The sequence below is a fragment of the Limanda limanda genome, chromosome 11 (genome assembly GCF_963576545.1).
Source record: "Limanda limanda chromosome 11, fLimLim1.1, whole genome shotgun sequence".
NCBI lineage: Eukaryota > Metazoa > Chordata > Actinopteri > Pleuronectiformes > Pleuronectidae > Limanda > Limanda limanda.
Window position 1 is genome coordinate 4775685 of NC_083646.1, and position 16343 is coordinate 4792027.

At 44.1% G+C, this 16343-nt stretch overlaps 2 protein-coding genes and 1 pseudogene across 2 annotated transcripts; all 3 read right to left on the reverse strand.

The window, feature by feature from the left end:
* Window positions 1–127: 127 nt before the first annotated feature.
* LOC133013588 (vitelline membrane outer layer protein 1 homolog) lies at window positions 128–3286 on the reverse strand (annotated as a pseudogene).
* A 2698-nt stretch (window positions 3287–5984) lies between these two features.
* On the reverse strand, window positions 5985–8146 carry LOC133013590 (vitelline membrane outer layer protein 1 homolog). Its single transcript, XM_061080577.1, has 4 exons — window positions 7926–8146; window positions 7080–7192; window positions 6288–6591; window positions 5985–6073 (listed from the first exon to the last, which is right to left on the reverse strand). The coding sequence occupies exons 1-3, from the start codon at window positions 8103–8105 to the stop codon at window positions 6291–6293; spliced, it is 594 nt and encodes a 197-aa protein (XP_060936560.1). The 5' UTR covers window positions 8106–8146; the 3' UTR covers window positions 5985–6073; window positions 6288–6290.
* A 1029-nt stretch (window positions 8147–9175) lies between these two features.
* Window positions 9176–10948, reverse strand: LOC133013846 (uncharacterized; the record flags this gene model as incomplete). Its single annotated transcript, XM_061080933.1, has 2 exons — window positions 9176–9732; window positions 10628–10948. Coding segments are annotated over 2 exons (609 nt in total), but the record flags the coding sequence as incomplete, so codon positions are not given.
* Between the last annotated feature and the right edge of the window lie 5395 nt (window positions 10949–16343).

A 16343-nucleotide genomic window follows, 5' to 3' on the forward strand; every position in this document is an offset into this window, starting at 1 on the left:
AAATATTAATAGCTGTCAGTTATTTGTCGGCTGAACTTTGATCTCAGTGTTTGTGTTTTTAATAAAAGGAAATGAAACCTAATCAGAGACTTGAAGTTCTGAGAAAAAACGTCACAGAAAAACAGCAGCAATTCAAAAGAGCACTTTATTATTAATCATTGTTTAATTCAGGGTGACGGAGGAGGGGCGGACCAAGCTGCTCACCTACCAATCACTGTCGATACAAAAAACACAAAGCACAAATTCAGAAACTGCAAAGAACAGAGTCACAGGATTATGAACAAAACAACAATTGAATAATGTCACAAACGTCCTTCAGCTGTTAAACCAAAGTTTGATAACATTGGCAGAGGTAATTACTTTGAGTCTTTCAGCTCTTTCTGGGCTTTTATTTAATTACCTGCTGGGCTCTCTCTCACAGCAATGGAAGCGCACGTCGTTGAGGGCGGTGTTGTCCCCTCCAGACAGTTCTTCCTCCATCTTGGTCTCGATGCCACAGATTCCTCCGTTGTTTCTCCCACAATTCTGGCTCCATTCGCCATAATCCCCCCATTTCGTGCCGGTGCCCTCCAGCAGGTCGCCGCTGCTGCAGCGGAACTTGATGTTGTTGACGGCGGTGTCGTCCATGTTTTCCTGATGGCCCTCCACGCGGAGCTGGAAATGGCTGAGCACGCCACTGGGGCAGTACTGAGGTAGAGACCAGTCGCCCCAGCTGGAGACGAGAGCAGGAAACACAGCAGAGTGAATCAAATCTGAATAAGAGCCAAGGTTCGGTTTTGAAACACGGTCGAGACGTCTGGGTCACATGAGTTTTTATATATTTCAAAACTAATCCCTGTGAATTTAATTGGTTCTATGTCGAGTTTTCTTATAATCTGACTGGTTATCATAATTTCTCTGAATCTGTAACATCTTTGTAAATCACTTCTCTTTTTTATGATCATTATTATCAGCACCAATGTTTAGTTTTATATAATTTTCTTTACTTTAATTAGATGGATTTTGTTACTTATATACATATAAATACAAATCACTAATATTTTGGAAAAGTATTATAACAACAAACTGCAGATTTGATGATTAAAATACACAGTGTATAACTGATCTTCAAAGCGTTAACACATTTATGTAATGGATTTATTTGTTGTCCAGTTTATTAAAGGGCCCATATTATGAAAATTCCACTTTTGTAGTGCTTCTACACGTTAATGTCGGTATCTGGCATGTCTACCGTCCCAAAAACTCTGGAAAAAAACAACTCCCGCGATTTGTTGTGGTTCCTCTATGTCAGAAACGATACTCTAGATGGCGTCGAATGGGATTACTACCCGAAAATACCTGATAGTCTCGCTACGTGGCCTTGGACCACCCCCCACCATCATCTCACCGGCTTCCTGGCTAGCGTTAGCTCGCGTGCACAGAACAGAACACTTACTAGCCAGTGTGAGACTCCACAGTGTGAGTTAAGCTCAGCTCCCCGTCTTTGCTGCAGATGAGGCGGATGCCGTTCATGGCCGTGTTGTCCTCAGCGTATATGTAGGGCTACACCTGAGGAAACAGACTTCAGTTCCCAGAAGCAGATCAGATTAAACTAGTTTTTCTTTTGTTTAACTGCTGCACCAGCAATAAGCGCACGTGATGTCACAGGTCACAGCAGGTGAAGAGCAGCTTAGTATCTGGTAAAACAGGAAGTAAATGCATCTCTGGTTGTTGTAAATTGTTCTCTGTACATAATCAGGATTCTTATGATCATTCGTTAGGAACCAGTTCATCCTCATGACTGCAAACACAGTTTCCCAGTATAAATGATCTCTGAGCTGCAGGACAATAAAACAAACCGTTTTTCATTTACTTATTTCCTAGATTTTTGTCCCATTATGTTGGAATCATACGAAGTGAGGTGTCTCTTCACAGCCAGTTTGAGTCAGAGGGACAATTCCATTACTTAATGTGACTTTGTGAAACAACGTGAGGAATGAAAAGCTGCACGGTCGAAACTCTCATGTATTTATATGTAAAAAGTTTCCTATTTTACCTTCAGGATAAGAAAAACAGCAAGCAATGGAAAGTAGCTTTATTTGCCTCAGTAGGTTTAAGTTAAATAAAAAATGATTGTGATAAATGTTAGAAATCATTGTCTTTACCCTGGTACTGAAGCCAACAGCAAAGAACTGGTCAGGACACATCTCGGGCCACGTCCAGTTTCAAAACCGCTCTCCGTTTGTCACATTCACCTCAGATTTGTACGGCCGGCTGGTAAAGGCCACACCAGCTTCCTGCTGGAACAACCCCAAGAGGAACGCAGCCAGCGAGGCCATGGCGCCGAGCAGACTCTCCATGTCGACAGCAGTGAGTGGAAGGTTTCAACGGGAAAAGCCAGCTAACGACTACCGGAGGGGGTTCAGCCTCAAAAGCTCTTATATAGTTTACATGTTGATCGCGGAACAGACAACTCGTATCAGCGTGAATCATTTACAGAGACGCAGACGAAGTGGAACTGGTGTGGATTTAACATTTCCACATCTCCAGAGAGCTCAGAATCAATGGGTCAATAGGACATTTCTCCAAGGACCAACAGCCTCCTGTAAACTACATGTATTACAGTCTATACATAGATTAAACAAGCCGGGCCAGGAAAGAGATTAAGAGAGTAAACACACATTTGTTTTTCTTGGATATGCAGAGATAAACTTTATCGTCAGATATGAAGTGAAAGTAATTTGAGGTGAACAGCCTCTAAAAGCTATCAAAACAGGAGAGTAAGGTCATGACTTCTTCCCCCGACTGCTCCTGCTCAGACTCTGGCTCCAGATGACGTCATCAGTGTAAGATGGCTACATTCCTACCCTTGATACTTTCTCTGTGGGAAAACTTTTTCACCCTCTCCCCCCTCCTGGGCGCCTGACCTCCATCCCGTCCCTCAGCCAGCTAACCTTCACTTTCTGAGGGTAGAAGCCCAAGAAGCTGCAGTGGAGGATCGTCCTCACCTCGTAGTTAGCCGGCTTGGTGTGATGGACCCTGACAACCGGCGGCCCTGGAGTGTGGAGAAGATCAGAGCAAAACATCAGCAGCTAAATGACCTGCAGAAGACAGAGTCACTTTATTTAATCCATTGAATTAAAGCACAGGGAGAGAGACCTAGAGGCAAATGAAGCCAAGGAAGTGAAAGTGTTCGACCCATAATAACCTTCTTCAGTAGAAAACACAGAAATGTACCTGTTCTGTCCAGCGTGCTCCGTCTGAACAGCCTCGTTTTTGTATCTGCAGAGAATTTCCACTTGAATTCTTCTCAAGGCCATTTTCCAATCCTGAGTGTTGTAATGTTTTGCGTTTTTCATGCCAAATTCTCCAAAGTCCTCGTACTTCCCGACCCGGGAGTCTTACAAGGTGTTGAGCTTCATGTTGAATACGTTTTTCACCAAGAAAACCACATCGGTGATGTTGACTTGTCAAAATACACAAATAAAGTAATAAAGTAAAGTAAATAAAAACGTATGAGAAATTATTAGTTATATGATTTGAATAAAATAATCTGAAATAGACTGAATACAAGAAGAGGAAGAAACTTACCTGTTTAACATTGATTTTTTTCTTTGCCTTTCAGAGGGGGACTTTTGAACTCTTTAAGTTAACAACTGTCAATGGTTTAGAACAGCAATGTGATTGGATCAGTGAGTTCAAAAGCAACTGAAGCCAAAAAATATTATTTTTTTCCTACATTTCCAATTGCAATCAACTTTAATATTGACTCATTGTAATAGCGCCACCTATAGTGTGAAAATTAAGTGTGAGCAATCGACCCCAAAATTTGGTTACATGATCAGAGCCCGGACCTGAAGAGACCTATTAGTGTGAATACAGTGTTAGTGATAGCGCCACCTACTGGATCAACATTCTCTCTCTCTCTCTCTCTCTCTCTCCAGGTGCATGCTGGGAGTTTGTTGGGGGAGTGGTGGTGAGAGTGTGTCGTATTTTCGCAAATTGCTAGAGTTATATAAACTGTGTTTTTGTATAATTGTGTAGTTGTAAGTTTGTAGAATTGTAAGTGTGTCTGTGATTGTTTGGCGGTGAGTGAGCCGTATTTTCTCGGCTGGATGGCCACTTTCTGAGGGTAGAAGCCCAAGACGCTGCAGTGGAGGACGGTCCGCACCTCGTAGTCAGCCGTCTCGGTGTGATGAATAAATAAGAAATTATTTGTTATGAGATTATTTATGAGCAAACACAAAAACCCCACTCTCAAATCTCTTGGACCCGTGCTTCCGTCTGCCACGAAAAATTTAGGAATTATTTCCGGCACAGACTTCCATTGGGTGTCATGTTAATTTTGACCGAAATTCCTGGAAAGAGCAAAATGAACAATAAGTCCTAAACCACTGCCACGGCCACATTTCTTAACTCTCACCAATAAAAAAGATATCTGGTTGTTCATGGAAGTCTTGGGATTCTCAAAAAGTTTTCATTTTACAGATAAAACTGTCAATGATTTAGAACAACAACGTGATGGATCAGTAGGTAGAGCTGTGGGACGGTGACTCGGATGTGGGGAATTCAAGTCCAGTTGAGGGCAGAACTTTAGTATTGATTTTTTTCTTTGCCTTTCAGAGGGGGACTTTTGAACTCTTGAAGTTAACAACTGTCAATGATTTAGAACAACAATGAGATTGGATCAGTGAGTTCAAAACCAACTGAACTTCTCACATGTCCAATTGCACTCAACTTCAATATTGACTCTTGGTTAAAGCGCCACCTATAGTGTGAAAATGAAGTCTGAGCAGTCGACCCCGAAATTCTGTCACATGATCAGAGCCCTGACCTGAAGAGACCTATTAGTGTGAATGCAGTGTTGGTGATAGCGCCACCTACTGGTCAGTGTGAAGATGAAGTGAGCAATCGGTCCCAAATTACTAATACTTCATCAGAGCAAGGACTCTCTTATATAACACTGTTATATAGCAAGGGAATAAAAAAAATAAAAATCAGAAAAAGAGAAATCCAGAAGCAATGTCTTCAAACTAAAACTATGAAAGTAAGTTATAGTGATGGAAAATAGAGAAAAGTTGGAACCAGAGGATGTTTTACATTTAGGTGAATAAAGACTAGAGACAAATAAAAGGAATGATGTTGCACCTTGTTCTGAGACAAATTGAGATTTGTGACTATGGGCTGTACAAATATAAATTGATAGATTGATTGTTGTCTACACATCTTTATGAAACTCTGAGATGCTTTACACCTAAAATACTAATATCAATATTCAGGCATTATGGCCTAGGAAGATGGTTTGTAAAAATGTCTAAAAAATATAATCCATGATCCACCTTTTTTCAGATCCAAAATTGTATGGGTTCTTTCTTTGCCCATGTGCCATCCTTACTCCAAGTTAGGTGGAAATTCACTAATGCGCTTTTATGCAATCCTACAGACAAACGTAGGTGAAAACATAACCTCCTTCACAGAGGTAAAAATACCCTTTATGACTCTCTTTAGACCGAGGGAGACACTGAGATCAAGATATTCACTTTACTGTCTTTCTAGTGTCTCTGTGTCAAAGTAACACATCAATATCTGAGAAGACAAAAACAGGAATTTACATTTATTTTTCTTCAAATGTGACAAAATTTCTTAAGTTTCTTCTGATCCACTAATCAATTAATCCTCTAATTATTCCAGCTCTATACTAAATATCAAAACTGAGTCAATTATCTGTTTTTCAAAAATCGATAACTCTGCTGTCACAGGACGTGGTACAGTGTCCAGGTCGAGTCGGTGCAGAGCTCGGGCCTTTGTGCCCAGAGGGCGTCTCTCTGCTGGAGCCGCGTAAAAATGGTTCCTTCATCTTTTTGTCTTGGCTCCCGAAGCCGACACTTGAAACATTCTCTTGAAAGCTTATTATTAATAACTCTCAGTGTTTGTGTTTAAACAAAAAGGAAATGAAACTTAATCAGAGACTTGAAGTTCTGAGAAGAAACGTCACAGACACATCAGCGATTCAAAAGAGACCTTTATTATTAATTATTGTTTAATTCAGGGTGACAGAGGAGGGGCGGACCAAGCTGCTCATCTGTCAATCACTCTATATAAAAAAAAACATAAAGCCCAAATTCAGAAACTGCAAAGAACAGAGTCACAGGATTATGAATAAAACAACATTTGAAAAATGTCACACACGTCCTTCAGTGGTTAAACCAAACTGTGCTTTTATCTCAATTCCATTTACTAGTTTGATAACATTGGCAGAGGTAATTACTTTGAGTCTCTCAGCTCTTTCTGGGCTTTAATTTAATTACCTGCTAGACTTTGGCACAGCAACGGAAGCGCACGTCGTTGAGGGCGGTGTCGTCCCCTCTCCCCTGGTGGTCCTCCACCTTGGTCTCAATGCCGCAGATTCCTCCGTTGACACAAACCTGGCTCCATCCGCCGTACTCCCCCCAGTCCAGGCCGGTGCCTTCCAGCACGGGGCCGCTGCTGCAGCGGAACCTGATGTTGTTGACGGCGGTGTCGTCACCGTTGCCCTGATGGCCCTCCACGCGGAGCTGGAAAGAGGTGAGCACGCCACTGGGGCAGTACTGAGCGTTGGACCAGTCGCCCCAGCTGGAGACGAGAGCAGGAAACACAGCAGAGTGAATCAAATCTGAATGAGAGCCAAGGTTTGGTTTGGAAACACAAAGTCGAGACATCTGGGTCACATGAGTTTTTATATATTTCAAAACTAATCCCTGTGAATTTAATTGGTTCTATGTAGAGTTTTCTAATAATTCGACTGGTTATCATAATTTCTCCGAATCTGTAACATCTTTGTTAATCACTTCTCTTTTTTATGATCATTATTATCAGCACCAACATTTGGTTTTATATAATTTTCTTTACTTTAAGTAGATGGATTTCGTAACTTATATACATACAAATACAAATCACTATTATTTAGGAAAAGTATTATTACAACAAACTGCAGATTTGGTGATTAAAATACACACAGTGTATAACTGATCTTCAAAGCGTTAACGCATTTTGATACTGGATTTATTTGTTGTCCAGATAATGAAAGGGGCCAGAGACTGGTACCAGTGCAGAACACTTACAAGCCAGGGTGAGACTCCACAGTGTGTATGGAGTTGTGGTTCCCGTCTTTGCCGCAGATGAGGCGGATGCCGTTCATGGCCGTGTCGTCGCCATCGCCCTGTTTGGACTCCACCTGAGGAAACAGAGTTCAGTTCCCAGAAGCAGATCGGATTAAACCAGTTTTTCTTTTGTTTAATTGCTGAACCAGCAACAAGCGCACGTGATGTCACAGGTCACAGATTATATTACATAATAAGGATTCTTATGATCATTCGTTAGGAACCAGTAAATCCTCATGACTGCTAACACAGTTTCCCAGTATAAATGTTATCTGAGCTGCAGGACAATGAAACAAACTTTTACCGTTTTTCATTTACTTATTTCATAGATTTTTGTCCCATTATGTTGGAAAAATACAAATGAAGGTGTCTCTTTACAGCCAGCTTACTGTGAATTTGTAAAACAACGTGAGGAATGAAAAGCTGTACGGTTGAAACTCTTATGTATTTATATTTAAATAGTTTCCTATTTTACCTTCAGGATAAGAAAAACAAAAGTCACGAAAATGATAAAAACACAAAGAAAACTTCAGTTCTACATTTAAGGTCAAAATTTGTTGAATAACTAAATCAATAATACATATATATATATATATAAGTGATAAAGAATTTAAAATGTAGAATACATGAATTATGGACAAGCAGAATGTACAGTGAGATAAAGGCCTCCAGCTTTGCAGCCAGTGTACTACCTGGAAAGCAAAAGTTAGTATTGGACTAAGCAATGGAAAGTTATTTTATTTGCCTCAGTAGGTTTAACTTAAATAAAAAATAACAGTGATGAGTGTTAGAAATCAGTGTCTTTACCCTGGTACTGAAGCCAATAGCAAAGAACTGGTCAGGACACATCTCGGGCCACCTCCATGTTCCCCACTGCTGTCCGTTTGTCACAGTCAGCACAGATGTGTACGGCCGGACGGCCACAACAGCTCCGTGCTGGAACAACCCCACCAACAACACGGCCAGGGCGCGGAGCAGACTCTCCATGTCAACAGTCTAACGAGTTCTGGAGGGGGTTCGGTCTCAAAAAGTTCTTATAAGGTCTACGTATTGATCGCGGAACAGACAACTCATATCAGCGTGAATCATTTACAGAGACACAGGCAAAGTGGATCTGATGTGGATTTAACATTTCCACATCTCCAGAGATCTCAGAATCAATGGGTCAATAAGACATTTCTCCACCAAGGACCAACAGCCTCCCATAAACTAAATGTATTAAAGTCTATACATAGATTTAAACGAGCTGGGCCAGGAAAGAGTTAAGAGGAATTTTGGAAACGCTTCATTTGTTTTTTGTGGACATGCAGAGATCAACTTTACCATCAGATAAGAAGTTAAAGTCATTTGAGGTGAACAGCCTCTAAAAGCTATCAAAACAGGAGAGTAAGGTCATGACTGACAGCTGAGACTCACTCATCGGCCTCGGCTTCTTCCCCCGACTGTTCCTGCTCAGACTCTGGCTCCAGATTAGGGCTGCTCAATTAATCGAAATATAATCGTGATTACGATTATTGGGTCAAACGATCTCCAAACTACTATAATCGAGTTGAAACGATTATTTGGCATTTTTTTCTAAAGAGACGCGCATGCGCAATTCAGTCCCTCCCCAAAAGCATTCAGCGCGGCCCCGCTGACCGGCACTCACTCTCAAGCAGCTGTGAAGTGAAGGAGGCGAGTTGTGTGTGTGGGGACCGTAGGTATTTAAAAAACAGCGCGAGTGGAAAACGGCAGAGGGAGGGCAGCCCCGTCTGATCGACTCTTCGAATCCGACGAGCAGCACCACACAGTGTAGCGGCCGCACAGCGTCTATTCTCCAGCGCGCAGCCGCCGGCTGTTCTCACCGGACCCTCGCGGGTCAGCTCGCGATTCTCCCCTTGTTGTTGTATGGAACCCGTTCAATGTCGGGGTTCGGGGGTAAATGATGATGGTCCTCATAGCCCCCCCCCCCCACCCCTCTTTCTCTCTCTCTCTTTGTCTCTCTCTCTGTGTGCTTGTAGTGGGGGGGGGGCAGATGGGGACATTTAATAATGAGAGAAAATTTCAAAGTTCTCAGTTACAAAGTGTTTTTATGGAGAATGTTGCCATCATTAAGGGTTTGAATAACAAGGCACCGATATCCTGCATGGTTTCACGGAGGAATAAGACACGCAGCCGTAATCGGTGTTTACCGGAACCGGAAGTGACTGGTACTTCCGGTTAGTCATTAAAAAAAATAAGGGCACATATTAATAATCGTTTGAATAATCGTGATTTAGTTTTTGTCCAAAATAATCGTGATTATGATTTTTTCCATAATCGAGCAGCCCTACTCCAGATGATGTCATCAGTGTAAGATGGCTGCATTCCTATCCTGGATACTTTCTCTGTGGGAAAACTTTTTCACCTGCTCCCCCGTCTTGGGCGTCAGCTCCAGGTAGGAGTGGACCTGGAAGCTCCAGTCCTCGTTGGCCAGGACGTCAGTGGACGACACGTTGCTGGAGACCTCCACCCCGTCCCTCAGCCAGCTCACCTGCACTTTCTGAGGGTAGAAGCCCAAGACGCTGCAGTGGAGGATCGTCCGCCCCCCCGTAGTCAGCCGGCTCAGTGTGATGGACCCTGACAACCCGTGGCACTGGAGTGTTGAGAAGATCAGAGCAAAACATCAGCAGCTAAATGACCTGCAGAAGACAGAGTCACTTTTATTTAAGCCATTGAATTAAAGCACAGGGAGAGAGATCTAGAAGCAAATGAAGCCAAGGAAGTGTAGTGGAAAAATTAACTAAGTATGTGTTGTGAAATAATGGTTTGGAGTGATACCATAAGCTGGGTTGCCTTTAGGCGTTCAATAAATTTGGTTATCAAAATAAAATATAAAACATTAATATTTAAAATATTAATATTAAATCATAACTTTATTTTGTTTAAGTTCTCGCGGGGCACCACCCTTCACAGAAGGGAAACGATAGCCAATTTATTGATTAAGATCAGTCTCATTTAGATCTAGTTCAATTAGAAATCTTAATATTTACTATTAAAGATTATATAATGAACAGTTAAGGTTTATAGAGTTCTTGACAGTGTAACTGTTGGCAAACTTCACTTATGCAACATTAATGACAGGACAAGTTTAAAAGAAAACATTTATTATGAACATAATAAAGTATCAAAAACACAAGTTACTAACAAAATGTACTTAACTAACAAAGATGTGTATGTGTGTGTGTGTGTGTGTGAGAGGGGCTCTGTGGTAGTTAAGTCACACCTTCCTGTGGGCTCCTAAAATGGTTGCTCCTAAGATAGCAGCCCCCCCCCCTTCTGGAGTGGGGGAGTGGGTACGAAGGTAGTGATATGCAGTGTCTGTGAGAATGCTAATTAAAAAATGGCAGGGTCTGTGTAGAGCCAACTCACATTAACTTTCATTTAGCTTGTAACTACAATAACACCACATATCAAACTCTAAAACATCACACAGAATCAAATAAACAGTCTTGCTAAGCGTAGTATAATTATTAAGCCCAGTATGTTACCTGTCCTTGAACAGGGAGAAAGTTGCTGTGCGGTTCGCCGTTCGTCCTGGCTTTTGAAGTCTCTGGTTTGTGTGGTCTCTGCTTCCGCGGTTCTGTTGAGCTGTGATGCTCTCGCTTGTTGAATTCCTTACCTGCAGGATATCGAATCGCTGCAAGGAGAATAGTAGAGCTTGAAGGGCGAGGAGATTTCCTTGAGAAGATGAGCTGAAAGCTCGACCTTTGAAGGGCGAGGAGGTTTCCTTGAGAAGGTGGGCTGGAAGCTGCACCTTTACGCTCCTCTCGTAGATTTGGATGCAAAGAGAAGATGCCAGGCAGGAGCAGTCAGGCCCCTGCTAGGCGATGCAGGAGAAGAGAGGCTGGACAGCCTGCTCCTTTGGAGAGTTGAGGAGAAGAGAGTGAATTGGGGGAGCCCTCTCATTATATTGGGCTGATGAACATCAGGTCATGTGGCCAGAGTGACCAATTGGCATCTGATCCTGGTAGCACTTTGCACCTCTATGTGAAGTTGCTGAAACAAAGGGGACATGCAGCACTCTGGGAGCCAGAGTTTCTTGGCCTTCCAAGAACAAAGAAAACACGTTGCACCCTGGGAGATTGAGTTTGGGAGGCTTGGCCCAGCACATGTGGCTTCAGCTTTTGTCCACACACGTAGGCCGAGAAGGAAGCCTTTAGTTTCATAAAACATGTTTCCCAACATATGGCTGACAAACTATTTTGTATTTGGATAGTAAGTTTTTGCAGCCTTGTCTAAAATACTTTTATGACCTGTATCTACATATACCAAATGCTTTATGACCTGAGCTGTTTTATGGTCGGTACTGTTTATGACCTGAATACGGTTCGACCTTTTGCCACTTGTTTACCCACCACAGGAAGGATGTGTATGTCTGCGTATCACCTTAGCAAACACATGTGAATCAGCTGTTTATGTTTAGATTCCTCTCCTTCCCGTGCCTAAGGAACCAGTCTGGATTGGTTCAGAGAGACAACCCTCAGTCCTCCTAAAAGACTCTTGTATTTGACTGTTCTCCATCTTCACTGAGAACCCTGTGACTCTCTGTGTTGATCCTTTCTGCAGAAAGCCCCTTATTAAATACACGTAGATAACTTTGATGTTTCCAGCCTCTTCTATTTCCAGATTTCCATTACAGAAGTGAAACTGTTTGACCCATAATAACCTGCTTCAGTAGAAAACACAGAAATGTACCTGTTCTGTCCAGCATGCTCTGTCTGAACAGCCTCAAATTGTATCCGCAGAGAACCACGTGTTTATAGAAGAGATGAACTGTTCTTTCAGGTTTTACCAAAACTCTTTTCATGCTTTCTAGGAAGTCGTTGTAACAATGTCTCTTTGTTACTGTGCGTTCTTCGTCAGGAAAACAAAGGGAAACAGGTAGGTGAGTCTCAATAGTGTTCTTTATTAGATTAGATTAGATTTCTTTATTTATCCACACAACGGGGAAATTCACTTGTTACAGCAAAAAAGAGAAAAACAGAATTTAAATAACAGTGCCGAAGCAACAATAAAAAAGAAAGATCAAAATATATACACTACTAAACTACACATAATGAGAGTAAAAATATACAGAAAACAAAAACAAAAAACAACCTGCAAAACAGACACTGTGCAAAAGCAGGTACTGGGGAGAAAGTGGAGTGATGTAAGTGTTATTGTAATGAAAACAAAAGTATTATAAGTAATATTGCAACAGTAGTGACCATGATACAGAAAAAATAATTAAAAAGTAAGTGACCATAATATAAATAATACTACAAGATAGTATAAAGGAAAATATAAATATTGCAATGTAACCATTATAAGTGACCATGATATAAATATAGATGTAAAGTGTTGAATATTATTGTGCATAGTAGTGATCTGAGTAAAAAAATAAAAAATAAATAAGAAAAATAAAAATACAAATACAGCTATGGTGAGAGGTTGAGTGGAGATAAATAATAGACAGGGACTACAACATTATCAGGTGGTGCTGGTGTTGTAGAGCCTGACTGCAGCCGGGATGAAGGACCTGCGGAACCTCTCCTTCTTACACCATGGGTGTAACAGTCTGCTGCTGAAGGAGCTGCTCAGGGACCCCACATTGTCATGTAGGGGGTGAGAGGTGTTGCCCATGATGGACGCCAGCTTGGCTAACATCCTTCTGTCCCCCACTTCCTCAATGGAGTCCAGAGGACAGTCCAGGACAGAGCTCGCTCTTCTTATCAGTCTGTTGAGCCTGCTCCTGTCTCTGTCCGTGCTACCCCCCCTCCAGCAGACCACAGCGTAGAAGATTGCTGAAGCCACCACAGAGTCATAAAAAGTCCTGAGGAGAGCCCTGCACACTCCGAAGGACCTCAGCCTCCTCAGCAGGTGGAGGCGGCTCTGGCCCTTCTTATAGAGGGCATGTGAGTTATCAGACCAGTCCAGTTTGTTGTTGAGGTGAACACCCAGGAATTTGTAGTTCTCCACCACCTCTATGTCCAATCCCTGGATGTTCACTGGTGTTAAGTTGGATGCTTTTTTCCGGAAGTTCACGATCATCTCCTTCGTCTTGCTGGTGTTCAGCTGAAGCTGGTTGAGCTCACTCCAGCTGACGAAGTCTGTGATGACCGCCCTGTACTCCAGGTCATTCCCCTCAGGAACACATCCAACGATGGCTGTGTCATCTGAGAACTTCTGGATGTGGCAGTGGGTGGTGTTGTGGGTGAAGTCGGAGGTGTAGAGGGTGAAGAGGAAAGGGGAGAGCACCGTACCCTGAGGGGCACCTGTGCTGCAGAGCACCACGTCAGACACACAGTGATGGAGCCTCACATACTGTGGTCTCTTGGTGAGGTAATCCGTTGTCCATGCAGCCAGGTGTTGGTCCACTCCCACGTTCTCCATCTTCACTTTGAGCAGTGAAGGCTGGATGGTGTTGAATGCACTTGAGAAGTCAAAAAACATGACCCTCACAGTGTTCCTGCTGTCCTCCAGGTGTAGCAGGGATCTGTGCAGCAGGTAGGTAACTGAGTCATCCACCCCAATCCCAGGCTGGTAAGCAAACTGCAGGGGGTCCAGCTGTGTGCCCACCAGCAGTCGTAGGTGTCTCAGGATAATCCTCTCCATCGTCTTCATCAGGTGAGAAGTCAGGGCAACTGGCCTGAAGTGGTTAGGCTCCTTGGGGCGCGGCGTCTTCGGCACCGGGACCACACAGGAGGTCTTCCACAGGGCTGGGACTTTCTCCAGGCTCAAGCTTAGGTTGAACAAATGCCTGATCACACCACAGAGCTGGTCAGCACAGTCCTTGAGCAGTCTTGGGCTGATACCATCCGGGCCCGGGGCCTTCCTTGCCTTGATCTTCTTGAGTTGGCTTCTCACCTGATCATCTGTTATAGAGAGGGGGGTGGAGGATGACTGTGGTGGGGGTGTGGGGGTGAGGAGTGGTGAGAGTCTCAAGGGGGGATGATGATCTGGATATGGGGTGGGGGTTGGCTGGTGGGGGTCAGGTGTCGAAGGTGGCAGGCTGAGGAGGGGAGGGGGGGAGGGGGGGCTGGCCAGGAGAGGTGTGAAGAGGGGGCAGGGGGGGGGGAATCAAATCTATTGAAGAACAGATTCAGTTCATCTGCCCAGTCCTTGTCCCCGCTGGGTTGTTGTCTTCCCACACCTTTTCCGTGGCCTGCAATGGTCTGCAGCCCTCTCCAAACGTCCCTGGCGTTGTTCTGCTCCAGCCGCTTCTCCAGTTTCTTCCTGTAGCTGTCCTTCCCCTTCCTGATCATCAGCCGGAGTTCCTTCTGGACTCTGCGCAGCTCCTCTTTGTCCCCCGATCTGAAGACCCTCTTCTTCTCGTTCAGCAGGGCCTTTATCTCGGGGGTCACCCAGGGTTTGTTGTTGGGAAAACACCGTACCAGCTTGGAGGGCACAGTGTTCTCCTCGCAGAAGTTAATATAATCCGTAATGCAGTGGGTCATGCTGTCAATGTCAGTGCCATGGGGGCTGCAGAGTGCCTCCCAGTCTGTAGTCTCGAAGCAGTCTCTGAGCCTGGCACTGGTCTCCTCGGACCACTCCTTAACAGTCCTCTTCACAGGTCGTTGTTTATTCACCACAGGGGTGTAGTCCGTGACGAGGTGAACGAGGTTGTGATCCGAGCGACCAAGCGGGGGGAGGGGGGATGAGGTGTATGCATCCTTGATGTTTGCATACATTAGGTCCAAAGTTTTATTGTCTCTAGTGTGGCAGTTCACGTACTGGGTGAAGGTGGGAAGAGCAGAGGACAGAGGGGCATGGTTGAAGTCACCGGAGATGAGGAGGAGGGCTTGGGGGTGCTGGCTTTGAAGATGCGAGATAACTGTGTGGATCCGATCTGAAGCTACAGCAGCGACCGCCGAGGGGGGGATGTACACAGTCACAACAATAACATGTGAAAACTCCCTCGGGAGATAGTATGGCCGCATGCTGACCGCTAACAGCTCCAAATCTCTGGTGCAGAGCATCTCCTTCACGCTGGTGTGTGCCGGGTGGCACCATCTATCGTTAACCAACACAGCGATCCCACCTCCTTTCTTCTTACCGCACTCCGTTGCATTTCGGTCCGCTCGTACGAGTTGGAAGCCGTCCAGATTTACGTGTGAGTCCGGAGAAAGTTCAGTCAGCCACGTCTCTGTGAAGCACATGAGGCTGCATTCCCTGTATTCCCTCTGCAGTCGGGTCAGCGCCGTCAACTCTTCCATCTTGTTTGGGAGAGATCTTACATTCCCCATGATGACAGACGGTAAACATGGTTTAAACCGTCTTTTCCGCTCCCTGCGCTTCACTCCCGCTCTGCATCCTCTTCTCCTCCTCCGTAACTCCTCGGGGATCTCCGGCCGCTCCACGCAGAGAAGGGGTGTGTGGCGCAGGCCCAACAGCTGATCCCGGGTGTAAACAATGGAGCCGTGGTTGAATGGGGAGCCGTGGTCGAGTGAGTTTCCCACAGCCACACCAAAAAGTGCCGAAAACAGCAAGGAGCAAACTACGAATGTTAAAATGTGAACATCCATAGCTGCGCACTTGCTTAAAGTGTCAATGTAGTAAAAAAAACAACAACAAAAATACACTAAAAACACTATTTACACACTAAAAGAGGTACGAAAAGTGAGAGCTGCTGTAACAGGCTGCCACTCACGCAGCGCCATCTTTAATGATGGCGCTGCGTGAGTGGCGTTATTCGCTCATACGTGCATCTTAACAAACATAAACTTCTCACAAACATATAGCGACTAGCTTTTCAGCCTAGAGTTTATCTGATTCCGGGAGTGATCTGGCTCCTGGTGATCCTCCTCCGGCCCCAGCCCGCGACTGCTGATAGCGGTCATTTGAGCTCTGTTGATGGGTCAATCCACCTGTAGAGTCCAGGGTATGAATAAGTTCTACACCACTGGATATATACAGTAAAATCCAAGCTGTCGTTTTGGGGATTTTCAGCGTTCGGGATCTAAACTTTATCCATCAGAAACTCGACGCACTTGGATATTAAAATCTGGCAGCAACTCATATATAATAATATATAATATAATATAATTAGATTCAGGCCCGAGCAGAACAAATCCAGCGTAGGCACTTTTAAAAAACATCTGCATTCGGTGACAGTATTAAATGAGAAGCAGGCAGAGATGACAAACAGCATTTACAGATCGTTGGTGTCAGGCGGTCGCTGCAGGAGCAACAACAGCTTGAAGAGGTGCTGAGGTGATACATGGT